The sequence below is a fragment of the Littorina saxatilis genome, linkage group LG15 (genome assembly GCF_037325665.1).
Source record: "Littorina saxatilis isolate snail1 linkage group LG15, US_GU_Lsax_2.0, whole genome shotgun sequence".
NCBI classification, from domain to species: Eukaryota; Metazoa; Mollusca; class Gastropoda; order Littorinimorpha; family Littorinidae; genus Littorina; species Littorina saxatilis.
In genome coordinates this window covers 8,505,204-8,533,202 of record NC_090259.1, presented here as the reverse complement: position 1 = coordinate 8,533,202, position 27,999 = coordinate 8,505,204, and the positions used below count along the sequence as shown (strand labels likewise).

The following is a 27,999-nucleotide window of genomic DNA, read 5'->3' as shown; positions in this document are numbered from 1 at the left end:
AAAACTGGACCAGAAAACCGACAACCAGTCATACACAATAGTAAATTAGTAGTGTTGTTCTCCGGCCTCGGTCTTCAGTCACTAACACATATATTTTGATCCGACACATTGTTCTGACCCCTGGCCGGTCAAGCGTCCGATACTGTTGACATAGGAGATCTTCTGACCAACTGGTTTCATACAAAACGGCCCAAGCCAGGACATTTGGACCAAAAAAACTTTTCAATCCTGGTCCAACTGACCAATTGTTCCATGAGGTTGAAAGCAACACTGCTGACTGGTGTATATTTTGCTTGACTGGTTTCTCCTGAAAAATCACTGTTTTTGAGATTAAAAGTCACCTTACAATTACCGGTTTCTGTCAGAGCCAGGATTTCGCAGTTGCAAAAAAACCCTGCTTTCGACCATGGCAAGCATGATCACTGAAAACTGCGTCAACTTCAAAGTACAGAGAACTTTTGTTGTCAATACATTTGACCAAAATTCAGGGATTCATATATTTTTCTTGTGCACGTAAGAAGCCTAATCTGCGTACCTTACATGGAACAAACACGATGGGTGTACGTTCGCATGTAATAATGTGCAAGTTCTTCTCCGATAATGTGATATACCTCAGCATATTTTCATCAATATAAATTTAAATTTTTTTAATTTTTTTATTTTTTTTACAGAGAACAGTTAGCAAACACAAAAAATAATCACCCTGAATATATACTGCAAGGCATTTCATCACTGAACAACAAGATTCATTTCAGAGACATGAGCTTCACATAATACATATATACAAGGAATGGAAAAAAATCTTTCCTAAATCACTATCACAGACTTTTTCAAACCAAAAGAAACAAAAACATATGCAGTGGAACTCCCTTTTGAGACCCCTGGATTTAAGTAAGACCTTGCTTTTTACATTTAGTCAAGTTTTGACTAAATGTTTTAACGTAGAGGGGGAATCGAGACGAGGGTCGTGGTGTATGTGCGTGCGTGCGTGTCTGTGTGTGTGTGTGTGTGTGTCTGTGTGTGTGTGTAGAGCGATTCAGACTAAACTACTGGACTGATCTTTATGAAATTTGACATGAGAGTTCCTGGGTATGAAATCCCCAGACGTTTTTTTCATTTTTTTGATAAATGTCTTTTATGACGTCATATCCGGCTTTTCGTGAAAGTTGAGGCGGCACTGTCACGCTCTCATTTTTCAACCAAATTGGTTGAAATTTTGGTCAAGTAATCTTCGACGAAGCCCGGACTTCGGTATTGCATTTCAGCTTGGTGGCTTAAAAATTAATTGATGACTTTGGTCATTAAAAATATAAAAATTGTAAAAAAAATTTTTTTTATAAAACGATCCAAATTTACGTTCATCTTATTCCCCATCATTTTCTGATTCCAAAAACATATAAATATGTTATATTTGGATTAAAAACAAGCTCTGAAAATTAAATATATAAAAATTATTATCAAAATTGTTTTTTCGAAATCAATTTAAAAACACTTTCATCTTATTCCTTGTCGGTTCCTGATTCCAAAAACATATATAGATATGATATGTTTGGATTAAAAACACGCTCAGAAAGTTAAAACGAAGAGAGGTACAGAAAAGCGTGCTATCCTTCTCAGCGCAACGAATACCCCGCTCTTCTTGTCAATTCCACTGGCACTGCCTTTGCCACGGGCGGTGGAGTGACGATGCTACGAGTATACGGTCTTGCTGCGTTGCGTTGCGTTCAGTTTCATTCTGTGAGTTCGACAGCTACTTGACTAAATGTTGTATTTTCGCCTTACGCGACTTGTTTAGATTGTCTGTTCGTAACTTTCTTTCTTTCTTTGGTGTTTAACGTCGTTTTCAACCACGAAGGTTATATCGCGACGGGGAAAGGGGGGAGATGGGATAGAGCCACTTGTCAATTGTTTCTTGTTCACAAAAGCACTAATAAAAAAATTGGTCCAGGGGCTTGCAACGTAGTACAATATATTACCTTACTGGGAGAATGCAAGTTTCCAGTACAAAGGACTTAACATTTCTTACATACTGCTTGACCAAAATCTTTACAAAAATTGACTATATTCTATACAAGAAACACTTAACAAGGGTAAAAGGAGAAACAGAATCCGTTACGACATGCTGGGGAGCATCGGGTAAATTCTTCCCCCTAACCCGCGGGGGGTATACACAGCACTTAAGATGCCACATTCACCACTATGACATGACATCCTCCCCCCCCCCCCCCCTCTTGGCACCTTTACACAACCGTCCCTATCAGGCATGGTCAAGGGTGGCTGACCTCTCAAGCAACTCCCCACCCGAACACAATGACCTTGCTCCAGAATTTTAAAAAAAACGGAAAATCCGTCTGCAGCCTCCTGAGAAAAACGGAAATTCCGTCCTAGACGGAAGAGTTGCACCCATGCACAAAATCCGTTACGACATGCTGGGGAGCATCGGGTAAATTCTTCCCCCTAACCCGCGGGGGGTATTTGTCCTTTATCAAAAAGTCTATTTTTCTGCATGGTAGGTTGAACACATAAAAACAAAATTACTTTTGCATGTTTGCAACTGTCTCTGCATGTGAGAAACATGATTTTATTCCTCCCGCTGCTTCTTTCTCTCTGTAAACTTGTAGGGTAGGGCTAGTTATTTTTCGGTAACTTACCCAACAACCAAAATCACTTACCCAATAACGGGCCTGAATCCTCGATAGCTCATGGGTAGAGGCTGTACACATTGTGGATCTACTTTTTGCGACTCAAAAGTTCAGAACACTCTAATGTACAAAATATACATTTCTGCAGCAAACAATACAACCATACCGCATTTAAACCAGCAACTACAGGCTTGAACACATGAATCTCAATATAAAATCTATGAGTTTGGTTGTTTTCTGAATTCAGATCTGCCGTGCACAATCGTTTATCGCTAGCAAGATTCCAAGGAAAAGTAACTCTCATACTTTGTCTAGCGACACGAGTAGTTCCCCTTCCAGATTTTGGCTGCATCGACAAGACTGCAATCCGACGGTCAGTTTTCAACAATATTTCATTTTACAAACAGATCACACGCAATCAATTGCAAACATTTAATCAACTTAAAGAACATGCAGCGGTTTCATACACTATTTTGCCCCAGAAAACTGAACTTCATACAGTTTTTAACGTTGGAACATGGGTGTAAAACTTCGTCTGCTAGTCACATTCGAGGAAAGAACATTTCCTGAGCGATACCAAAACATGAACAGAACACACACTATCTGCCTTTACCGGCACAGCAGAATGACAACATAACTGTGTACTTGATTTTAGTTCAAAACATGGAAACTGACAAGAAGTGTTAACAGAATTGAATGATTTGCACGGAACTATACAACCGCGCATTAATCGATCGCCTGCGCAGGTAGACTGGTTGGGTGAATATGATTCGATCAAACTTTCGCACAAAAACTCCTCTTTTCTTTGAATAACTGAAGAAAGGAGGAATAAAGAGGTTACATACCTCGTCTCAGTGATTATCAAAAATAATGGTCGCATTTTTCATGATCCGCTAACTTCGACCATTATTTTTGATAATCACTGAGACTCGGCATGTAACCTCTACGTAAACCACACAGATACTTTGACAGCCAACAGACAGAGCTACACCGATTGTCATAGTCATCAGTGCCCATGACAGTGACATCACAGAGATAAAAGAATTGTCATAGTCATCAGTGCCCATGACAGTGACATCACAGAGATAAAAGAATTGTCATAGTCATCAGTGCCCATGATAGTGACATCACAGAGCTAAAAGGATTGTCATAGTCATCAGTGCCCATGACAGTGATATCACAGAGCTACAAGGATTGTCATAGTCATCAGTGCCCATGACAGTGACATGACAGAGCTACAAGGATTGTCATAGTCATCAGTGCCCATGACAGTGACATCACAGAGCTACAAGGATTGTCATAGTCATCAGTGCCCATGACAGTGACATGACAGAGCTACAAGGATTGTCATAGTCATCAGTACCCATGGCAATGAAGTGACCGATGCTGAGGAAAAACTTGCTGTGTCCTCACGTGGGTTATGGTACACAATGTCGTCCCTTCCGCTTTTCCTTTGCGAGCTGCCCCTTCCCACCAAGTTAGAATAGTCCTTCAGTGAATCTACGGGTTCATACTTCTCCACCACGATGCTGAAGGACGTCAAAGGCGTGACAAAGCTGTAGGTCAAGGACATGTTCAGAGCCTGTTCCCTGGTCGTGTTCTTCTCGGCTTCAGACGACAGCGTTTCCATCGATTTCAGCAGACTCTTGATCTTCATGTACGCCCACAGCTTTTCCGTCAGGTCGTCCTCCACTTCTGGGTGACTCAACACTTCCACTTTCCCGACAGGCACCACAAAATCCATCGCTCCTTCCGCGCCTGTGGCGTGCAGCTCGGCGTCTAAGGAGTCGAGCCCCGTACCGCCGGCCATCTTGGTTTTGCCTGCGACGATGATCTCCCTTCCCTCGAAGAAGAGAGGGAAAGTGGTGAAAGTGAGGAGGGGGGTATCCACGACGTGTCTGCTGTATCTGGCCGCGACGTCACAGAGAACTGGAGTGCTTATCTCCTCGTAGAAATTCCTCAGCTGATCGTTTGCATCCTTTTCTGCATAGATCCTGCGAGCAAAGCCGCGGTTCAGATCTGACAGCTTGGAGAGGAAAGCGTAGTTCATGTTGAAGCCAAAACCTAGCGAGAAGATGGACGATCTTCCTCTGTTCTCCGTCGTTACTTCACGGATGATTTGAGCTGTATCAGCGACGCCCGTAGTTGGATCACCGTCGGTCAAGAAAACGATGATGTCAGCAAATTTACACGATTTCTCTTCACGATCTTTGAGCAGAATTCTCAGACCTTCCAATAAGGCAAAATGGATATTCGTCCCTCCCCTGCTCTCCAGTTTCACTCTGACGAAGCCCTTAGCCTTGTCAATCTCCCTGCCCAGAGTGCTCATGGGTGAGTCCGCCCACGCCTCCAGCCCGTCGTCAAACAGCAGAATGTTGAAGGTGTCCGATTCCTGTTTCTTCAGATCGTCCAGAATCTTCAGCATAGCTTCCTTGGCCTGTTCAATCTTTTCGCCGCTCATAGACCCGCTGATGTCGATGATGAAGAGGATGTTCTTGGGCAATGGGGCTAGGCCTGGCGGGGCAAAGAAGTGGGCGAAATAGTCGTTCTGGACGATGATGCTGCCCCCGGCAGGCTCATTGTTGACACTGTAGAGGACGATGAATTCGCCGTGGATGCCTCTGTCAGCGTCAAAGCTGCGCTGCATCTCTACCGTAGGATGGAAGACGAGCTCTCTGGAGTCTGGTTTTGCCATCATCTGAGTCTGTGGACAATGAGGGTAAAGATTAGCTGGTGTTGCTACTGTGTGTGCGTTGTGGAGTCTGGTTTTGCCTTCATCTGAGTCTGTGGACAATGAGGGTAAAGATTAGCTGGTGTTGCTACTGTGTGTGCGTTGTGGAGTCTGGTTTTGCCTTCATCCGAGTCTGTGGACAATGAGGGTAAAGATTAGCTGGTGTTGGTACTGTGTGTGTGTTGTGGAGTCTGGTTTTGCCATCATCTGAGTCTGTGGACAATGAGGGTAAAGATTAGCTGTTGTTGCCTGTGACATCTCACTGCACCTTCTATCCCTTTATGTCAGTGCTGTTCCTTTGTCACTTGGGGGGGGGGGGGGGGGGGGTTGTTTGTTTGTAATTTCATTTTTTCATTTCACATGTTTGTCATGTGAAAATACTGGAAACCAGTCAGTCTTGCTTTTTTTGTATCTGACATTTGTATGTGGTCAAAACAGAAGTCTTTGCTATGTTTTTTGTATCTGACATTTGTATGTGGTCAAAACAGAAGTCTTTGCTATGTTTTTTGTATCTGACATTTGTATGTGGTCAAAACAGAAGTCTTTGCTATGTATGTGGTCAAAACAGAAGTCTTTGCTATGTTTTTTGTATCTGACATTTGTATGTGGTCAAAACAGAAGTCTTTGCTATGTTTTTTGTATCTGACATTTGTATGTGGTCAAAACAGAAGTCTTTGCTATGTTTTTTGTATCTGACATTTGTATGTGGTCAAAACAGAAGTCTTTGCTATGTTTTTTGACTGGTTGCTCTACTTAACTGACTTGTTTTTGAGCGATGTATTTCTCTTGTCTTTGAGATAATACCAACCCAGCTCAATCACTGTCAGACCTGGGAACCCCTGTATGTATTGTGTTTGGAGTATTCTCAAAATGAGTTTGTTTGTTTGTTTGTTCATGGGCTGAAACTCCCACGGCTTTTACGTGTATGACCGTTTTTACCCCGCCATTTAGGTAGCCATACGCCGCTTTCGGAGGAAGCATGCTGGGTATTTTCGTGTTTCTATAACCCACCGAACTCTGACATGGATTACAGGATCTTTTTCGTGCGCACTTGGTCTTGTGCTTGCGTGTACACACGGGTGTGTTCGGACACCGAGGAGAGTCTGCACACAAAGTTGACTCTGAGAAATAAATCTCTCGCCGAACGTGGGGACGAACTCACGCTGACAGCGGCCAACTGGATACAAATCCAGCGCGCTACCGACTGAGCTACATCCCCGCCCCTCAAAATGAGTGTACTCCACACAACATTTGAACTTCGATGATTCAAACATGCTTCGCACGCGTCTGTTGCATCGTTAATTAAGTTTACCAATTCATTTAAAACAAATGATTTGTTCAATGTGACAAAAGCTGTAATCATTGATCAAATGCCGAGTTATAAAGCTGTTTTTAATTTTAATCATTAAAATAAACAGTGCCCAGTAAATAGACAGGAATGACAGGGATGTGCTTGTGGCAATAAGTAGTGTAGGCACTTTTCTTGTCGTATTTTTTTTTCAACCGACCGTACTGATCGTATTTTTAGACAAAAGGCGTACAAAATACGGCGAAATCGTATGGCTTCCCCGGTCTGCACTGTCAGAAGTCATGATAAAGCAAAATAGGGTTTGGAAATAAAGGTAAGTCTCTTCGATTGTGAAGTCTCATCGACAGATTACCTCCCGTTTTTGTTGTTTGTTTTTTTTGGTGCGAAAAGCGAAAAAACCCTTTATTTATTTATTTATAAAGGAGATTTCTATAGCGCATAACTAAAAGCAGTATGCGCTTTACACTATCACTAGGTATAAGCACACGCAAACATACTCTGATTAAATAGAACTTTAGGGTCGGCGCTTAAAAATAGGGTCGGTCGGGTTACCGGAAACAGACATATTTTTCTTTTTGGCCCTACATGTACTAAACAGAACATTATCAATCAATCAATGAGGCTTATATCGTGCATATTCCGTGGGTACAGTTCTAGGCGCTCTGCAGTGATGCCGTGTGAGATGAAATTTTATACGGCCAGTAGATTGCAGCCATTTCGGCGCATATTTACCTTTCACGGCCTATTATTCCAAGTCACACGGGTATAGGTAGACAATTATTAACTGTGCCTAAGCAATTTTGCCAGGAAAGACCCTTTTGTCAATCGTGGGATCTTTAACGTGCACACCCAATGTAGTGTACACGGGGGGGGGGGGGGGAGGGTTCGGACACCGAAGAGAGTCTGCACACAAAGTTGACTCTGAAATAAATTTCCGCCGAACCTGGGATCGAACTCACGCTGACAGCGGCCAACTGAATACAAATCCAGCGCGCTACCAACTGAGCTACATCCCCGCCCATTAAAACTGGGAAGACACAAGAACCGACAAGTAGAGAGAACAAGAACATAACACACAGACAAACAGCTAAATCTACAAGGCAAAAATGACAAACCCTAAACCCACTAACTGACCTCCTCAGAAATAGGAGGATAGGCTAGGATCCAATTATTCCTATCATTAAAATTTTTAATTTTGGGATTGCGCTCTCTCGCTTCCGTTGCGATGATAACCTAAAAAGGTTCCTGCAATGTATCGACCCTGATCCTGACATGTAAAGAAAAATATTTGCCAAAATATTGAATTCGTCGTTCACTCAGAAAAAGAAAAATCTAACCTGGTTACTGATGTGTCCTCTTTTGTCTATATGTTAAGAAAAAAGCAGGAATGCTATTGAATTCTGTTTGTTGACTGACCTGGTCAGCAGCGGAGCTTGAAATCAACTCAGCGTCGCTGCCTGGAAGCTTGTAGGCAAAGTACTTGAACCCCTGCCGCTCAGCGAAGTAGACGCGAACTGACATGTTGGCCACAACGCTCCCTGGCTGAATCATCAACCTCTGTCTGTAGGTCCCTGCCCGCCGCTCCAGTAACTCACTGAAATGGACAGAAAGGGTTTGTGTGTTATTACACCCCCGGTATAGGGGTGTGTATAGGATTCGGTCGATGTGTTTGTTTGTTTGTTTGTGTGTTTGTGTTCGCATATAGATCTCAAGAATGAACGGACCGATCGTCACCAAACTTGGTGAACAGGTTCTATACATTCCTGAGACGGTCATTACAAAAATTGGGACCAGTCAAACACACGGTTAGGGAGTTATTGGTGGATTAAGATTCTACAAGGACTTATAGAGGGACATATTAATGGTCAAAGGGAAATAACCTTCTCAGTTGGTGGCAGTGAGAATGGTTATTTCCCTTTGACCAACGGGGGTGTTTTTCCTACCTCGGAGGAGTTTCTTGTTTCTTACATTATATCATCCCCTTGCTGGAAAATAGACGAATTCTGGAAATAACTGTCTTTTTGTGATTGTGTTTTTATTTATTTGAAGATTCTTTAAATGTGTAAAGTCGCGGCTTGTAGTCCGTCAAATACGGTAACTGGCGAGTAGAAATGTTCATTTACTCGCCAAATGCGAGTAAAGTTGCTGAAACAAATTGTCGGTTCGGCTAGTAAAGTTCGCTCTCTGGCTAGTAAATGTACAGAATCACTAGCCAAAGGCCAGTACGCCAAAATTTTTTACTTTCAGGGCTGCAACAGGATGGAAAAAAAAATGCATACACTTGAATGTTGTATTTTAAAGACAAAAAAATTTCCTGTCGGATCTCTACTGACTCTAATTTATGGATAAATATGATAAGTAACGTTTTTGTGAGATATCACAGAACTTCCAAAAGTCCTTGTGGTTTTGGGACTCTCTACAAATTCCACTGTTGCTGTAATGAAGATAATGAAATATTAGAATGAACATTAATTGTAAGGCGATTAGAACTATATTAGGATTTGCGCCATGTAATTATTATTATTGTATTTTTAAAAAAAAGTGTTATTGTTTGTGGAAGAGCCCCTTTTTCCCAGCTTTCACTTGGGAGGACTGAGGTCAGCTACATGTGACACTGAGCTAGTTTCCATATACAACACAGGACTGAAAGTGGCGAGTATTTTACTCCTTATGGTGAGTAGAAACATGTACCGTATTTGACGGATTACAAGACGCACCGTTTTATAAGCCGCACCCCCGACTTTTAACAAAAAAATTGGGATGAGCCACGTATAGGCCGCGTCACTATATTAGCCGCCGTCGAAAAAAATATAATCAGATCGTGTCAATCAATCAAAACAACCAGGCAAACAAAAGTACGGTATTTGGCGAAATCGGCTCCGAGAATAAACAAGTGAAACAAAGAAGAAATGTGAAAAAGTTTGAAGAAAAATATCACACACACAATTTGTAACCAACACACACACATGTAGTCCCGCCCGGAATAAGCTTTTTTGGGATGATTTATGACTTTTGCGCACATTTCGAGCAGACGAAAACACAACATGGCGGCTCTCGCTCCTCCAACTATCGCAAGACACAAAAAAACGAAATCTCGCGTGCGCGAGATCCTGATGCAACCGGTGTTTCTCTGTACGCTATCTTGTCACGACGACTTGTTGACAAACAAAGATTCGCGAAAGAAAGAGAAAAGCGACGAGTCTTGAGTACAGAGCTAATAAAGTACCGGTAATCGCTAATCGAGCGAAATAAAAATCCGCGGCGACTTCCATTAGGTGAATGCTATTCAAGTTTAGGTAATGTTTTAGCTGCAACTTTTTATAAGCCGCAATGCTATTTTTTTTTTTTTAAGTCGCGGCTTGTAGTCCGTCAAATACGGTAACTGGCGAGTAGAAATGTTCATTTACTCGCCAAATGCGAGTAAAGTTGCTGAAACAAATTGTCGTTTCGGCTAGTAAAGTTCGCTCTCTGGCTAGTAAATGTACAGAATCACTAGCCAAAGGCCAGTACGCCAAAATTTTTTACTTTTAGGGCTGCAACAGGATGGACAAAAAAATGCATACACTTGAATGTTGTATTTTAAAGACAAAAAAATGTCCTGTCGGATCTCTACTGACTCTAATTTATGGATAAATATGATAAGTAACGTTTTTGTGAGATATCACAGAACTTCCAAAAGTCCTTGTGGTTTTGGGACTCTCTACAAATTCCACTGAGGGGCTCCTAGGACCACCTAAACATTTATAATTGGGGGTCCGGGGACCGTTTACCCCCAAAACTTGAAGAGTAATTTTGTTTGTTTGTTTGTTTGCTTAACGCCCAGCCGACCACGAAGGGCCATATTATATTGACAGAAGTCATAATGTGCACAGAAGTCGCAGCACAGGCTTCATGTCTCACCCAGTCACATTATTCTGACACCGGACCAACCAGTCCTAGCACTAACCCCATAATGCCAGACGCCAGGCGGAGCAGCCACTAGTACTAGATTGCCAATTTTAAAGTCTTAGGTATGACCCGGCCGGTGTTCGAACCCACGACCTCCCGATCACAGGGCGAACGCCTTACCACCAGGCCAACCGTGCCGGTAGTAATGGTCAAGTCAAAACAATAGTAATCTAATGACCAAAAGAGTAACCTAGTGGTTACAAAAGCCATTATTTGCAACACAAACCTAATTTGAAACACATTTGAAAATCGTAGTTTGGATTTAAATGGAGTATTTTTTTCCCAAATCCTAAAAATGAGTAATCAATTACTCAAAAATAGTAGGGGTAAACTGTACAGGTGTGAATCTAGGTAGAGAGTAGGTGAGGAGACCTGCTTCCATTTGCAGGGTTTCAATTACTATTGCGCCCTGCGCCATTGGCGCATTAAATCTGAAAATGTCCCATCACAATTTGCGTCAGTGCGTCAAAGGGCGCATTAAGATTACGTTCCACTGCGCCAGCAAATGTACACTTTACATCGGATTACAACCACACACACACGCTCACACACACACATACAGAGATAACACGATATAGTGGCTAATTCTCAGATGGCACCATACTGCACTATTTTGCATCTTTGGTCAAAACGCGTACAGGCCTCTTTGGCGCTTCTTGCCTTCGACTATGTCCCATCGGAATTTGGTTGAGGGGGACAAATGTCCCATTGCCTTTTTCTCCCAGGCTAAACCCTGCATTGGACACTCACTTGTAGAGGATGAAAGTCGCTTGTTCATTTCAACTGTGCTTGTTATTCTCTCAGGTGCCAGGAGAAAGGTTCCGTATAACTCTCGCTTACTCCATTACACATGTCATATTCATAAAGAGCGATTACTTCCCTTTGGTTATTTGATAACTTTCTTGTAGACAAGGGTAAAGAATGCCGTTCATCCAGGGTGCAACTGCAAGGTTAACGTTGATGGTACAGATTTTGAGGACCCCCATAAAAAAATTATATTTGGGGGATACCGGGACCGTCTAGGTAGAGCGTAGGCGGCAAGCCCTGCTTCCATTGGACACTTACTTGTAGACAATGGTGAAGAATGCCGTTCCACGAGGTGCAAGGTTGACGTTGATGGTGAAGAGTTCCATGCCGCGCTGTGGTTTGAGTGGGGACTGCTTCACCTGGCCCGCCGTCTGGTTCTTGGCCTTGGCTTGGTCATACCTCTGCTGTGCCGCCTCTTTCTCTAGCACCTGCAAAACGTTAATCACCGTTAACTGGACATTTTTGTGGTTCTTGGCTTGGTCGTACCTCTGCTGTGCCGCCTTTTTTTTTAGCACCTGCAAAACGTTAATCAGCGTTAACTGGACATTTTTGTGGTTCTTGGCTTGGTCGTACCTCTGCTGTGCCGCCTTTTTTTTTAGCACCTGCAAAACGTTAATCAGCGTTAACTGGACATTTTTGTGGTTCTTGGCTTGGGGGGGAGACCTCTGCTGTGCCGCCTTTTTTTCTAGCACCTGCAAAACGTTAATCAGCGTTAACTGGACATTTTTGTGGTTCTTGGCTTGGTCGTACCTCTGCTGTGCCGCCTCTTTCTCCATCACCTGCACAAAGGTAATCAGCGTTAACTGGACATTTTTCTGGTTCTTGTTTTCCAATCATTTGGTTTTGAACAATTCCATTCAATCTATGAGAAAAAGGACACTTGAGCCAGGTTCTAGCCAAGATTTCTGTCAAACTACAGTCCTGAAAAAAATTAAAATAAAATCTTTGCTCTTGACATTTTTTTGTCGGTTTCTTGATGCCATTATTTGCTTTATGACGCATTATCAAACTATATTTTGCTTTCGACATTACAGGTTTTGAAAAATGTCAGGAATCCTGACTTCAGTGTTGCAGACGTCACCACAGACATTACGAATCCAGATTTTCGGCATATATACCGAAAGAACCCCACCCATGTAAGTGTAACAGAAACATGTTGATACCTGCCCCACATGGGGTCTCAAAGGGGGTTTTCCAATATAATAAGGCCAACAACAAAAAAATAGTCTGTTTACGGTAACCCGACCGACCCTATTTTTTTCGCGCGACCCTAGACTTTTTTTTGGCATTTGGGGGAAGAAAAAAAAAAAGAAAAAAAATCTTGGTTTTTTTTTATAAATAACGTAAAAATATGGTTTTTTGGGAAAAAAAAAAAAAAAAAAAAAAAATTCCAGACCTACCGACCCTATTTTTTTGGCCTATGTTACCGTAAACACACCTATTTTTTTGTGGCCTAACTCAAGTGTGAGAATTTTTTTTTTGATACCTGCGTCTCAAAAGTGGGGGTTTCCCCTGTAAGTGGAACAGAAACATGTTCATACCTGCGCCATATGCACCTGACCGTCAACCACCATGGAAAAGTTGGACATGAAGGCCGCTTCAGGCACTTGGACCTGAAAGCTGACCTCCTTGCTTCCCTCCTGGGCCTGGTTCAAAACCTCGCTCTCCATCTTCACTGTGGCAAAACGCGAGTAGAGCTTGGAACTGACATGGAACTGCTTTATTTCCACACTCCCAGAAACATCTCGCTGATGCCTTTGAAGAGGCGCTGGCCCAGCAGATTGCAGCTGAAGCGATGCACTCTGATCTTGAATGGCGAGAAGGTGGGTTCCTGATGATTTCAGTTTGGAGCCGTACGAAGCACAGGTGCAAAAACACAAGAGAAGAACAGGTACAAATCTTTTGAATGCGGGTAAAATATATTGATTTTTGAGCTCCATGTTGGTTGAACTGTTGTTGTGTTTTTGCCTCTTCACAATTAGCTACGTCCTCCACAGATGTCTGTGTCTTCTGTCCAAGACCAGGTCAGCAGTTTACATGTTGTTTCTTCGAGGAACAGAAGACTGTCGCTCTCTGCTGTGAAGAATGTGCAAACTGCAAAAGAAACAGAGAAATGGTTTAACAAATTCTTTACTTTTAGTCCAGAATGAAAACAGAGAAACTTTTCACTCTTATATATAAGCAGTTCCCGTACACACACGTGACTCATTAGGGCATCAAATAACGCTATTTTACCGTGTGCCCATGGGCATGTTTATCAACACCTTCACTCAGAGTTTCAGTGACCTTGAAACTATCAATACTGGTGACAGTCTTAAATTGGATAGTGGTTTATACCCTGAGTTGAACGCTGCTCATCTCATACCGGCACGGTTGGCCTAGTGGTAAGGCGTCCGCCCCGTGATCGGGAGGTCGTGGGTTCGAACCCCCGCCGGGTCATACCTAAGACTTTAAAATTGGCAATCTAGTGGCTGCTCCACCTGGCGTCTGGCATTATGGGGTTAGTGCTAGGACTGGTTGGTCCGGTGTCAGAATAATGTGACTGGGTGAGACATGAAGCCTGTGCTGCGACTTCTGTCTTGTGTGTGGCGCACGTTATATGTCAAAGCAGCACCGCCCTGATATGGCCCTTCGTGGTCGGCTGGGCGTTAAGCAAACAAACAAACAAAAACTCATTCATCTCATTCATCTCCTCGCCAGTGACAGGTGCCCCCGAAGTAATTACACTGACAACTCGCTTAAATGCATCTGATTTATTGAAATCTATTTCTTCACTACAAATATTCGCTGTGTTATACACATCGTAGATGAAATCGGGGGACCTCGTAAGTGACTCTTGGCGCTAAGTCACTTACGAGATCCCATGATTTCACCCACGACATGCTTATCGTTATACACACATTAACACTGCAACTGTGTGAGCTCCAAGGCATAATAATGAACACACACACACGACACACAGTCGTACACAGACTGGTGATTTCTTTCCTGGCTGGAAGCATACATGTATGTACTGTGTGTGTTGTTGAGCAACCAATTATAACTTGTGGAATGCATAAATGATGTGACTCATGGATCATTAAATACAAGCACGTGATCTGACAAGCCTCCAACCACCATTACCTCTAAAATTAGAATACAGCTAAATTAGATTTTTAATACACCACTCAAAACCTTTCAAATGAATAAAATACAAGATGTAGGAATTCAGAAGAAAAAAAAAGTTGAATTTAAAAAGAAGAAAAAGAAGTTAAAACTATTCTTGTCAGAGAGGAGATTCTAACTCGTGACCCCCGGGTCAGTAAGAGAGCGCTCTACCAATGAACCAACCCGGCACACGTGAGTTCTTCAATATGTGTCGACTTGTCGGTTTCTCACTTTCTCCATGCGTTTCTTGCAAGTGCATGTTACTGACATTATGTTGTAGACTGACTCTGAAATGCATTGGCCAAGCGCCGACGCCGACGTCATTGCATGAAAGGATTTCCCGATCCAAAATTCCAAACAGTTTTTAAAATTTAGTCTGGGACGATGACGCTCTTAATGGTCGGTTTATCATAGTCATACCTGTATAGTGAATTCAAAGGAATGCAATTAAGTGGTAAAAACGGGCGCTGACACAGCAAGTGAAGGAGGATCTATATTATACCTGTGCATTAGATGAATCACTGCACTTTTGCAGTACTGACACTATCTCAGTACCTGCAGGTCATGATCGGATCCCACCATGCTCAAACTCAACAATTGGTGGTTATCTTGTACTTAGCGTTGTAAATTCATGGAAAATGTGGTAATCTTGAACTTTAGCGTGTTAAATTCATAGCTCATAATTCACAGCCATTTATAAGTCTCCAAATTTGTAGAACCTGCACTTGTAATCATAACAAGTCATTTTTAGATCCCTTTGAAGTTACGGAATGAACTCCGATGAACTGTACGAATGCATTTCGTTTACATGGGTCAAAGAAGGAATTATCCGTATGAGCGGACAAGGGAGACAACTCTTTTGTGTAAATGATGTCCCATGGTTGACAACGTACGCCATTTTCAGTGCATTTTCGTCGATTTAACAACCAAATTAAATAATTATCCTTAAGTTTGGAGCTCAATCCGTGAATTAATTTCACGACAAATGTTCTTTGGCTTGCTTACATGGACTTGTATCACAATTAAGTCAAGAATGTCACTGGATTCTGAGCTATGAATTTAACACGCTAAAGTTCAAGATTACCGAAAATGTAATACAAGAAATATATCTGGCAACCAGCCAGAAGAAAAGCGATTTAACAAGATCATAAGTTAAGCCAGTCAGGTACAAGTACAAGAGAGTCTAAGTCAGTAAGGCCCAAAAAAATAATAGGTGTGGTTACGGTAACATAGCCAAAAAAAATAGGGTAGGAAGGTAGGCAATCACTTTTTTTTTTTTTAAACTTTTTTTTCTAATGTGTACAAATTAAACCTACTTGACAGGGAAATAAGTGTGCGACTCAGGCGCTTTCGCTTTCATTGCGTTTTCTGCACTCGTTTACTTGTTTTTTGGGGTATTTTTTTGACAAATGTAATAAAAAAGTTATAGGATCGGCCCCCAAAAATAGGGTAGGTCGGGTTACCGTAACCACACCTCTTTTTTTTTCAGGCCTAAGTGTGCATGCACTGCGACACTTGACCAATGACTGTGTGCAAAATGAACGAAATGAATCGATTACGACCTCAATCAGACTCTTTCTTTGTTTGGTGTTTAATAACGTCGTTTTCAACCATTCAAGGTTATATCGCGACGGGACCTCAATCAGATCGACACTGTCCCCCACCCCCACCTTCTCCACAAACTCTCCTGTTATGGCATAAACGGCCCCCTACTCAACTGGCTCACGTCGTTCCTCACTAAGCGCTCCATGAAAGTTGTACTCGAGGGTACTTCATCCGAATCAACTACAGTAGACTCTGGCGTCCCGCAGGGGACGGTGCTCGGCCCACTACTCTTCCTTGTCCATATTAACGACCTGCCAGCCTCCGTATCGTCCCACGTCCGCTTGTTCGCCGATGACTGCCTGCTCTATAGGGAAATAAACTCATTCACGGACCACCAATCCCTGCAACAAGACCTCAGACACCTCGAAGAATGGGCGGTTACCTGGGGCATGCGCTTGAACGCCTCTAAATGCTATCCTCAGTATAAACAAATCCTCTGACTTCTACTACCAACTGGACAACAGCATCCTCCAAAACGTTAGATCCACACCCTACCTTGGCATTCTCCTCTCAGACGACATGAAATGGAGCCCCCACATTTCTTCTATCACTAAAAAAGCTAACTGCACCCTTGGCTTCCTTCGCCGCAACCTCCAACGCTGCCCGCCTCGTTGCCGTCAGCAGGCCTACCTCTCCCTTGTGCGTCCCCTCCTGGAGTATGGGGCGGTTGTCTGGGACCCCTACCTGAAGAAAGACATTGACTGCATCGAACGCGTACAACGCAAAGCATCAAGGTTTATCACAGGCGACTTCAGGTCGTCGACCCCCGGCAGCGTCACCAGACTCCTAGAGAAAACTGGACTCCAACCTCTGCAACAGCGACGTCAACAACTCCGTCTGACGTTCTTCTATAGGGTGGTTGAGGGGCTGGTACCGGCACTACCATCACACCAGTTCTTAACTGAGCAGAAGCAAGGCCGTAAAATCAGGCCAGTGAGACACTCTGACCATCACACATCCAACATCGTCTCACAGTATTCAAGAAACAATTCTAGACCCTATTCAGTGCCCCAAGGCCGCACTGATCAGTTTAGGAACTCCTTTTTTGTGAAGACGGCACAAGACTGGAATCTACTTGAGGACAATTACTGTAACCTCCAAAAGCATTGGCATCTTTAAAGCCAAGCTAGCAGCCGTACACCACCATTAGGCTGCCGCACTCTCCCCCGCTGCATTTACGCCAGTCTTCTGGTACCCAGCAGCGTAATCCATCAAGATCAAGATCAAGATCAGCCCTGAAATTGGCGAGTAGAAACATGTAACTGGCGAGTAGAAATGTTAATCTACTCAAAAAGTTGCTGAAACAAATTGTTGGTTTGGCTAGTAAAGTTTGCTTGCTGGCTAGTAAATTTTCAGAATCACTAGCCAAAGCTAGGCTAGAAGCTCTAGTACTTGTACTTGTACACTGTTACTGTAGAGCACCACTTTTGAGACTTTCAGTTTCAGGCCTGCAGATTCCAGGCTTTGAAAGCTTTCGCTGGTGAGAGCGTGACAAGGACGGTATGCGCGTGTAGAGAAACACAAGCAACCCGCTATACAAGCGTAAAACCTCTTCGTTCAAGCTAGCAGTACACATAAATGAAGCGAAGGCCACTCACGATGTATTTTGCACGGTCGCCATATATACGCCTGCTGTTTTTAAGACTTTCTGGTAAATAGTCGGGACAGTGCCCGTCTTTATTCTCTTCGTAAACTAAACCAAATGCCTCATAGTGAAATGAACAGGCGGTATAAATGAAAATCAAAAACGTGCGCTGACATGTTATTTAATCGTGTGAATATATATATATATATAAATATATATATTCTGCTATCAATGGTAAACAAAATTGGCTAAACTAAATAATTTAGCTTTCGTTTTTGTGTATTTTAGTATTAAGACAAAAGCTGTGGGTTTTTCCTCCCCTCCCCCCCCCCTCCTTCCTCCCCAAACGCCCACATATATTTATATACACACACACCAAAACTCTCAGTCTCGCTCTTACACATACACTGACACACACACACGCGCGCGCACACACACACACACTGACAAACACACTATGAAACTCTCCGCGGGCTCCGGTCAGTTGCTCTCTCCCAAGGACAGATTGTAAGAAAAGGCGCAGCCTTGAATCTTAATCCTTGTAAAAATAAAGTTCAATTCAATTTAATTCAATTCTCTCTATCTCTATCTCTCTCTCTCTCTCTCTCTCTCTCTCTCTCTCTCTCTCTCTCTCTCACCCTCACTCTCTCTCTCTCTCTCAGTCAGTCTCTCAGAGTCAGTCTCTCAGTCTCAAGGGCGGATCAATTCACTTTGGAGGGGGGGGGAGGGGGTACAAAATGACTGCGAAGATACAAGTTGACGGCGCCGAAGGCGCCTAAGCCTTCAGGGGGGTCCGGGGGCATGCCCCCCCGGAAATTTTTTTTATCCAAAGAAGCAAAATAGAGCTATCTGGTGCATCCTGAGCCAATAAATTACCTCTTTTTTGGGGGGATGGGGGGAGTTGGGGGGGTTCCGTAACCCGTGTAACTCTCCCCCAGATCCGCCCTTGGACTCAGTCTCTCTCTCTCTCTCTCTGAGAGAGAGAGAGAGAGAGAGAGACAAGACAAGACAAGACAGACAAGACAAGACAAAATCTTTATTATCGAGAGTAATAGATAAGCAAGAATATTGCCGCTTTTACATCCAGCCCTCGCCCTAATATAGGGTCAACAAGAACAGAAAACAATATAATCAAAGAACTATCACATCAAACTTAACACATTATAACTGTATATACAGATACAAATTTAAAAATAAATGTGATACTGCATTTTAAGTACAATTGTCAATGATAAAAAGTGTCATTTTTTAACATCACTTAATCTGGATCTGAATATTATTATAATTTTGTTTAATATGCACATACATATTAAATGAATTGACGAACCATTCAGCACATGTTTAGTTGCATTATGTGTGACATATAAAACAATTTTAAGATGTATGATTGTGTTTGTTTTATGTTTAAGAAAAATAGGCAGTGAGTTCCATAGGACCGCACCTGCATAAAGAAGGCTTGATTTGAAAAGGTCAATACGTGGAATCGGTGATATGATTTTTAGTCTGTTATAGTTCAAAATAAAATTATCACGTAATGTCTCCGGTGCATACCCTGACATCACTTTATGCATTATAACACCTTTATTATACATCAATCTTTTTTGAAATGGTAATACTTTCAAATTTTTATAATTTGATTCTGAAGGAGTGTGATTTGTTAGCATAATTAGCTAAACTGCTCTTCTGTGAAGACTGGCTATTAAAGGTTTCAAAACATTAGCACTTGCACAATCCCATACAGTGGATGCATAATCAATATTTGACAAGATGTGATTGTAATAAAAAGATCTTTCGCGAGTGGAGATTCAAGAAGTGTTTAATTTTTGATAACTGATATATTTTTTGGGAAGCAATCTTACACTTACAGATGTAATTGAACTGACTAGGAAAGAAGGGAAGCGACTGTGTCAAGAGCATGACAAGGCTGAGCGGCCTTGCGCAGCCCTGCGTTGGCTTTGTGCGTCAGACTCACAGGAGAAGCGGGCCTTCGTCACATTCTTGTCATGTGTGTGTGTGTGTGTGTGTATGTGTGTTTGTGTTTGTGTATGTGTATGCTTTTAATGGTAGACATTGGATATACATTTGGTAGCTATTTTTTTAACCGCAACGCTGCATGGTCAGTACTAATCGTGTTCTACAATGCAGTCGGACACAGTTGTTTCCCCTTGTTATTAAATATAAAGGTGGTTATTTTTGTCTATACGTTGACAAAAAGTACATTTATAGTATTTTAAAATTAAGACAACTACCATTTCAAATATTTACATAATACGAAACAATTATAAATGAATACTATGCAATTTGTATTCAAAAAAATATAGTTTATAAGCACATGAATTAAGCAAAGCTGTTCTTGATCTAAAAAATAATTTATATAGTCACTGTGCACCTCGATCAGGGTACTCGTCTCGATTCCTTATTCGTATGTTAGTCGACTCATAGAATGAAACTAAAATAGATTTGTGAAGGCAGTGTCAAACTGCTACAAAAATAATTGAAAGATATGAAAAAAACTCCCCACTCGATGTTAAAACATTTAGTCATAACTTGACTAAATGTAAAAACCCACCCACAAAGAAATGAGTATGCTTATCTCGTACTTTAATCAGAAGCCCTTGCGAATCATTCAATTCAAACAGATTGAGACAGTATCGAACAGTTACATGCTTTTAATGGTAGACATTAAATATACATTTGGTAGCTATTTTTTTTAACCGCAACGCTGCATGGTTATGCTAGTCGTGTTCTACAATGCAGTCGGACACAGTTGTTTCCCCTTGTTATTAAATATAAAGGTGGTTATTTTTGTCTATACGTTGACAAAAAGTACATTTATAGTATTTTGAAATTAAGACAACTACCATTTCAAATATGTACATAATACGAAACAATTATAAATGAATACTATGCAATTTGTATTCAAAAAATATAGTTTATAAGCACATGAATTAAGCAAAGCTGTTCTTGATCTAAAAAATAATTTACATAGTCACTGTGCACCTAGCCTGGGGTACTCGTCTCGATTCCTATTCGTATGTTAGTCGACTCATAGAATGAAACTAAAATAAGATTTGTGAAGGCAGTGTCAAACTGCTACAAAAATAACTGAAAGATATGAAAAAACCCACCCCACACAGAAAAGAGTATGCTTATCTCGTACTTTATTCAGAAGCCCTTGCGAATCATTCAATTCAAACAGATTGAGACAGTATCGAACAGTTACATGCTTTTAATGGCAGACATTGGATATACATTTGGTAGCTATTTTTTTTACCCGCAACGCTGCATGGTAATGCTTGTCGTGTTCTACAATGCAGTCGGACACAGTTGTTTCCCCTTGTTATTACATATAAAGGTGGTTATTTTTGTCTATACGTTGACAAAAAGTACATTTATAGTATTTTGAAATTAAGACAACTACCATTTCAAATATGTACATAATACGAAACAATTATAAATGAATACTATGCAATTTGTATTCAAAAAATATAGTTTATAAGCACATGAACTAGGCAAAGCTGTTCTTGATCTAAACAAATAATTTATATAGTCACTGTGCACCATAGTCATGATACTCGTCTCGATTCCTATTCGTATGTTAGTCGACTCATAGAATGAAACTAAAATAAGATTTGTGAATGCAGTGTCAAACTGCTAAAAAAAATAATGAAAGATATGAAAAAAACAACCCCACACAGAAAAGAAATGAGTAAGCTTATCTTGTACTATAATCAGAAGCCTTTGCGAATCAACTCAAACAGATTGAGACAGTATCGAACAGTTACATGCTTTTATTGGTAAACATCGGATATACATTTGGTAGCTATTTTTTTTACCTGCAACGCTGCATGGTATTGCTAGTCATGTTCTGCAATGCAGTCGGACACAGTTGTTTCCCCTTGTTATTAAATATAAAGGTGGTTATTTTTGTCTATACCTTGACAAAAAGTACATTTATAGTATTTTGAAATTTAGACAACTACCACTTCAAATATGTACATAATACGAAACAATTATAAATGAATACTATGCAATTTGTATTCAAAAAATATAGTTTATAAGCACATGAATTAAGCAAAGCTGTTCTTGATCTAAAAAATAATTTATATAGTCACTGTGCACCTCCAGCAGGATACTCACCATTTGTATGTTAGTTGACTCATAAAATGAAACAAAACTAAGATTTGTGAAGGCAGTGTCAAACTGCAACAATAATAATTGGAAGATATGAAAAAGAACAACCCCACACAGAAAAGAAAACAAGTCGCGTAAGGCGAAAATACAATATTTAGTCAAGTAGCTGTCGAACTCACAGAATGAAACTGAACGCAATGCCATTTTTCAGCAAGACCGTATACATCGTCAGTCCACCGCTCATGGCAAAGGCAGTGAAATTGACAAGAAGAGCGGGGTAGTAGTTGCGCTAAGAAGGATAGCACGCTTTTCAGTACCTCTCTTTGTTTTAACTTTCTGAGCGTGTTTTTAATCCAAACATATCATATCTATATGTGTTTGGAATCAGGAACCGACAAGGAATAAGATGAAAGTGTTTTTAAATTGATTTCGACAATTTAATTTTGATAATAATTTTTATATATTTAATTTTCAGAGCTTGTTTTTAATCCAAATATAACATATTTATATGTTTTTGGAATCAGAAAATGATGGAGAATAAGATGAACGTAAATTTGGATCGTTTTATAAATTTTTATTTTTTTTTTACAATTTTCACATTTTTAATGACCAAAGTCATTAATTAATTTTTAAGCCACCAAGCTGAAATGCAATACCGAAGTCCGGGCTTCGTCGAAGATTGCTTGACCAAAATGTCAATCAATTTGGTTGAAAAATGAGGGCGTGACAGTGCCGCCTCAACTTTCACGAAAAGCCGGATATGACGTCATCAAAGACATTTATCAAAAAAATGAAAAAAACGTATGGGGATTTCATACCCCGGAACTCTCATGTCAAATTTCATAAAGATCGATCCAGTAGTTTAGTCTGAATCGCTCTACACACACACACACACACACACACACACACACACACACACGCACAGACAGACACACATACACCACGACCCTCGTCTCGATTCCCCCCTCGATGTTAAAACATTTAATCATAACTTGACTAAATGTAAAAACAAGTCGCGTAAGGCGAAAATACAATATTTAGTCAAGTAGCTGTCGAACTCACAGAATGAAACTGAACGCAACGCAACGCAGCAAGCCCGTATACTCGTTGCATCGTCACTCCACCGCCCGTGGCAAAGGCAGTGCCCGTGGAATTGACAAGAAGAGCGGGGTATTCGTTGCGCTGAGAAGGATAGCACGCTTTTCTGTACCTCTCTTCGTTTTAACTTTCTGAGCGTGTTTTTAATCCAAACATATCATATTTATATATTTTTGGAATCAGGAACCGACAAGGAATAAGATGAAAGTGTTTTTAAATTGATTTCGAAAAAAAAATTTGATAATAATTTTTATATATTTAATTTTCAGAGCTTGTTTTTAATCCGCATATAACATATTTATATGTTTTTGGAATCAGCAAATGATGGATAATAAGATAAACGTAAATTTGGATCGTTTTATAAATTTTTATTTTTTTTTACAATTTTCAGATTTTTAATGACCAAAGTCATTAATTAATTTTTAAGCCACCAAGCTGAAATGCAATACCGAAGTCCGGGCTTCGTCGAAAATTACTTGACCAAAATTTCAACCAATTTGGTTGAAAAATGAGGGCGTGACAGTGCCGCCTCAACTTTCACGAAAAGCCGGATATGACGTCATCAAAGACATTTATCAAAAAAATGAAAAAAACGTTCGGGGATTTCATACCCAGGAACTCTCATGTCAATTTTCATAAAGATCGGTCCAGTAGTTTCGTCTGAATCGCTCTACACACACACACACACACACACACACACACACACACACACACACACACACACACACACACACGCACAGACAGACAGACACACATACACCACGACCCTCGTCTCGATTCCCCCTCGATGTTAAAATATTTAGTCAAAACTTGACTAAATATAATGAGTAAGCTTATCTTGTACTTTAATCAGAAGCCCTTGCGAATCATTCAATTTAAACAGATTGAGACAGTATCGAACAGTTACAAGCTTTTAATGGTAGACATTAAATATACATTTGGTAGCTATTTTTGTTAACCGCAACGCTGCATGGTAATGCTAGTCGTGTTCTACAATGCAGTCGGACACAGTTGTTTCCCCTTGTTATTAAATATAAAGGTGGTTATTTTTGTCTATACGTTGACAAAAAGTACATTTATAGTATTTTGAAATTAAGACAACTACCATTTCAAATATGTACATAATAGGAAACAATTATAAATGAATACTATGCAATTTGTATTCAAAGAATATAGTTTATAAGCACATGGATTAGGCAAAGCTGTTCTTGATCTAAACAAATAATGTATATAGTCACTGTGCACCTCAGTCAGGTTACTCGTCTCGATTCCTATTCGTATGTAAGTCGACTCATAGAATGAAACTAAAATAAGATTTGTGAATGCAGTGTCAAACTGCTAAAAAAAATAATTGAAAGATATGAAAAAAAAACAACCCCACACAGAAAAGAAATGAGTAAGCTTATCTGTAGAGGTTACATGCGACATGCCGAGTCGCAGTGATTATTAAAAATAATGGTCGAAGTTAGCGAATCATGAAAAATGCGAGCTTTAGCGAGCTTTTTCATGACCGCGAACTGAGACCATTTTTTTTTATAATCACTGAGACGAGGTGTGTAACCTCTTTATTCCTCCTTTCTTCAGTTATTCAAAGAAAAGAGGAGGTTTTTTGCGAAAGTTTGATCGAATCCTATTCACTCAACCAGTCAACCTGCGCAGGCGATCGATTAATGCGCGGTTGTATAGTTCCGATCCGTGCAAATCATTCCATTCTGTTAACACTTCTTGTCAGTTTTCTTATTTTGGACTAAAATCAAGTACACAGATATGCTGTTATTCTGCTGTGGCGGCAAAGGCAGATATTGTGTGTTCTGTATATGTTTTGGTAACGCTTAGGATAATGTTCTTTCGTCAAATGGGACTAGCAGACGAACTTTTTCACCCGTGTTCTAACGTTAAAAACTGTATGAAGTTCAGTTTTCTGGGGAAAATAGTGTATGAAACCGCTTTATGTTGTTTAAATTGATGAGATGTGTGCATTTGGTTGCGTGTGATTTGTTTATTAAATGAAATATTGTTGAAAACTGACCGTCGGATTGCAGTCTGTTGTCGAAGAAACTGAGTGAAAAGAAGGGGAACTACTCTTGTCGCTAGACAAAGTATGAGTTACTTACCTTGCGCGAAATTGCTTGTGATGAACGTTTGAGCACGGCAGATCTAGATTCAGAAAACAACCGAACTCATGGATTTTATATAGAGATTCATGTGTTCAGGCCTGTAGTTGTTAATTTAAATGCTGTATATTTGTATTGTTTGCACCAGATATGTATACTTCGTACATTAGAGCGTTCGGAACTTTTCAGTCGCAAAACGTAGTACCGAAACAGAACAACTTCTCAACCCATTGCACTATCGAGGATTCAGGCTGTTGCTGGGTCGTTATTTGTTTGGTTGCTGGGTCATTATCGAAAAATAACTACCCCTACAAGTTTCTACAGAGGTAAAGAAGCAGAGGGGGGAATAATGTACTATAATCAAAAGCCTTTGCGAATCAACTCAAACAGATTGAGACAGTATCGAACAGTTACATGCTTTTAATGGTAAACATCGGATATACATTTGGTAGCTATTTTTTTTACCCGCAACGCTGCATGGTATTGCTAGTCATGTTCTGCAATGCAGTCGGACACAGTTGTTTCCCCTTGTTATTAAATGTAAAGGTGGTTATTTTTGTCTATACCTTGACAAAAAGTACATTTATAGTATTTTGAAATTAAGACAAGTACCATTTCAAATATGTACATAATACGAAACAATTATGAATGAATACTATGTAATTTGTATTTAAGAAATATAGTTTATAAGCACATGAATTAAGCAAAGCTGTTCTTGATCTAAACAAATAATTTATATAGTCACTGTGCACCACGTTCATGATACTCTTAGGGGGAGCCCGGGTAGCTCAGGTGGTAGAGCACTGGACTTGTGATCGAGAGGTCGCTGGTTCGAATCCGGGCCGGGACAGACACGGGTCAACTTTATGTGCAGACCCAGAGACGGTATCCATCTCCCACCCCCGTGTCACCACAATGGCACGTTAAAGATCTTGGTCATTCTACCATAAGTGCAGATGGCTGATACCACCTAAACACGCAAACATCAAAAAGCCGTGAGGGCGTAAAACTCGAATCGTATAAACCAATTCATGTCCAATATAGGCAATTAAGACCTGACGGACAATAAGCCCCTCAAAATTTACTTTTACTTCATGATACTCGTCTCGATTCCTAGTCAAATGTTATGTCGGCTCATATACCGAGAGGCATAAATTCCGCAAACTGAACTTTAAAAAATCACAAAAAATCAACTCAGTGGTGAATGTTTTCAATGTTTGAATATTTTCTTTATTGGCCATTTTAGTGTTTATAAACCTTCGCTTTATTGATTTTGAATAGAACATCATGAAATGACAATTTTTCAAAAAAAGTGACCGAGTCCAAGCGCAATGATTTCGGAAAACGTTCAGTGTTCATCACGTTCAATGCTTTGGCCAGCTCTAAGTATCCCAATCGCTTGCTGTCTCTCTCCTTCATCAAGTCGTGGCATGATTGCGATATCTGATACAGCCAAACAGCCAGTTGCATTTTATAGGGCCACACACTATCTTTTTTACGTTATTGTCTCCCGTTCAGCCCATTGTCTTTATTAGCACAGTGAGCTGTGGCTGGATCAGCAATACTGCAAAGCGTACGCTGACAGCGTGAAACATTTGCTCCGACACTTAAGATGTCAACTACAAATTACAGGTTCAATCTGATTTTCGTTTGAGAGCAAAACCGTTCAATGCACTATTTGCAGAATTTATGCCTTTCAGTATAGAATGAAACTAAAAGATTAAGATTTGTGAATGCAGTGCTAGTGTCAAACTGCTACAAAAACAAGAAATTCTTTCGAGGTAGGAAAAACACCCCCGTTGGTCAAAGGGAAATAACCATTCTCACTGCACCCATTCTCACTGCCACCAACTGAGAAGGTTATTTCCCTTTGACCATGAATATGTTTCTCTATAAGTCCTTGTAGAATCTTAATCCACCAATAACTCCCTAACCGTGTGTTTGACTGGTCCCAATTTTTTGTAAGGACCGTCTCAGGAATGTATAGAACCTGTTCACCAAGTTTGGTGACGATCGGTCCGTTCATTCTTGAGATCTATATGCGAACACAAACACACAAACAAACAAACAAACACATCGACCGAAACCTATACACACCCCTATACCGGGGGTGTAATAATTGAAAGATATGAAAAAAACAACCCCACACAGAAAAGAAATGAGTCAGCTTGTCTCGTACTTTAATCAGAAGCCCTTGCGAATCAACTCAAACAGATTGAGACAGTATCGAACAGTTACATGCAAGAGTCATGAAAAACACAGAAACAGAGAAGAAATGAGTAACGCATATCATCTCCTAGAACGATGGCAGCAAGTAGTGATCATGCGACTACGAACTGATCACTGTCGCCTCAACGCCCACATGTTCAGGAAGCTGAAGCTGACCCCATCACCAACCTGTCCCTGTGGTTTGGAAGACCAGACTCCAGAACATGTCTTAATGACATGCCCCCAACTCAAACCAATCAGAGACAAAGTGTGGCCAGCATCAGTCCCTCTCCGCACCAAACTCTATGGGAGCAGACAAAACTGATGGTGTGACGGCGAACGCAAGAAGAAGAATCTCGTACTTTAATCAGAAGCCCTTGCAATCAACTGAAACAGATTGAGACAGTATCAAGCATTTACATGCAAGTCAATCTGTTGGCCTGAAACTAAAGATCGACTCTAATAACCTGGGATGAGTAAGCCATCCGAAGACCATCTTAGCTATCCGAAGACCGAGGCGGGTCTCCGCGGATCATGCGAACATATGACCTAATTTGTGTAATTTGATTTTCTTGTAAGGTTTATTCTAAAAATGGGATTTATCAGTCTTAGGTTCAGTACGTCGGAGAGACTATAGACTCAAACACCGTGCATTACCTCCAGTTGCTCAA

General features: G+C 40.8%; 1 protein-coding gene and 1 long non-coding RNA gene across 2 annotated transcripts in view; both read right to left on the bottom strand.

Annotated features, from left to right (window-relative positions):
- The window catches only part of LOC138948433 (uncharacterized), a 179,115-nt gene that overhangs the window by 6,690 nt on the left and 144,426 nt on the right, over positions 1 to 27,999 (bottom strand). The gene's annotated exons all lie outside the window — the stretch shown is intronic.
- LOC138948431 (inter-alpha-trypsin inhibitor heavy chain H3-like) lies at positions 903 to 17,827 on the bottom strand. Its single transcript, XM_070319967.1, has 5 exons — positions 17,788 to 17,827; positions 12,979 to 13,531; positions 11,696 to 11,865; positions 8,099 to 8,276; positions 903 to 5,346 (listed from the first exon to the last, which is right to left on the bottom strand). The coding sequence occupies exons 2-5, from the start codon at positions 13,375 to 13,377 to the stop codon at positions 3,949 to 3,951; spliced, it is 2,145 nt and encodes a 714-aa protein (XP_070176068.1). The 5' UTR covers positions 13,378 to 13,531; positions 17,788 to 17,827; the 3' UTR covers positions 903 to 3,948.

Coding starts and splice junctions, on each gene's coding strand:
- LOC138948431 (XM_070319967.1), bottom strand. CDS start 13,377: ATGGAGCTCAAAAATCAATATATTTTACCCGCATTCAAAAGATTTGTA. Junction 11,866..12,978: donor GTCAGGTGCATATGGCGCAG/GTATGAACATGT, acceptor AACGTTTTGCAG/GTGCTAGAGAAAGAGGCGGC. Junction 8,277..11,695: donor TTCTTCACCATTGTCTACAA/GTAAGTGTCCAA, acceptor TGTCCATTTCAG/TGAGTTACTGGAGCGGCGGG.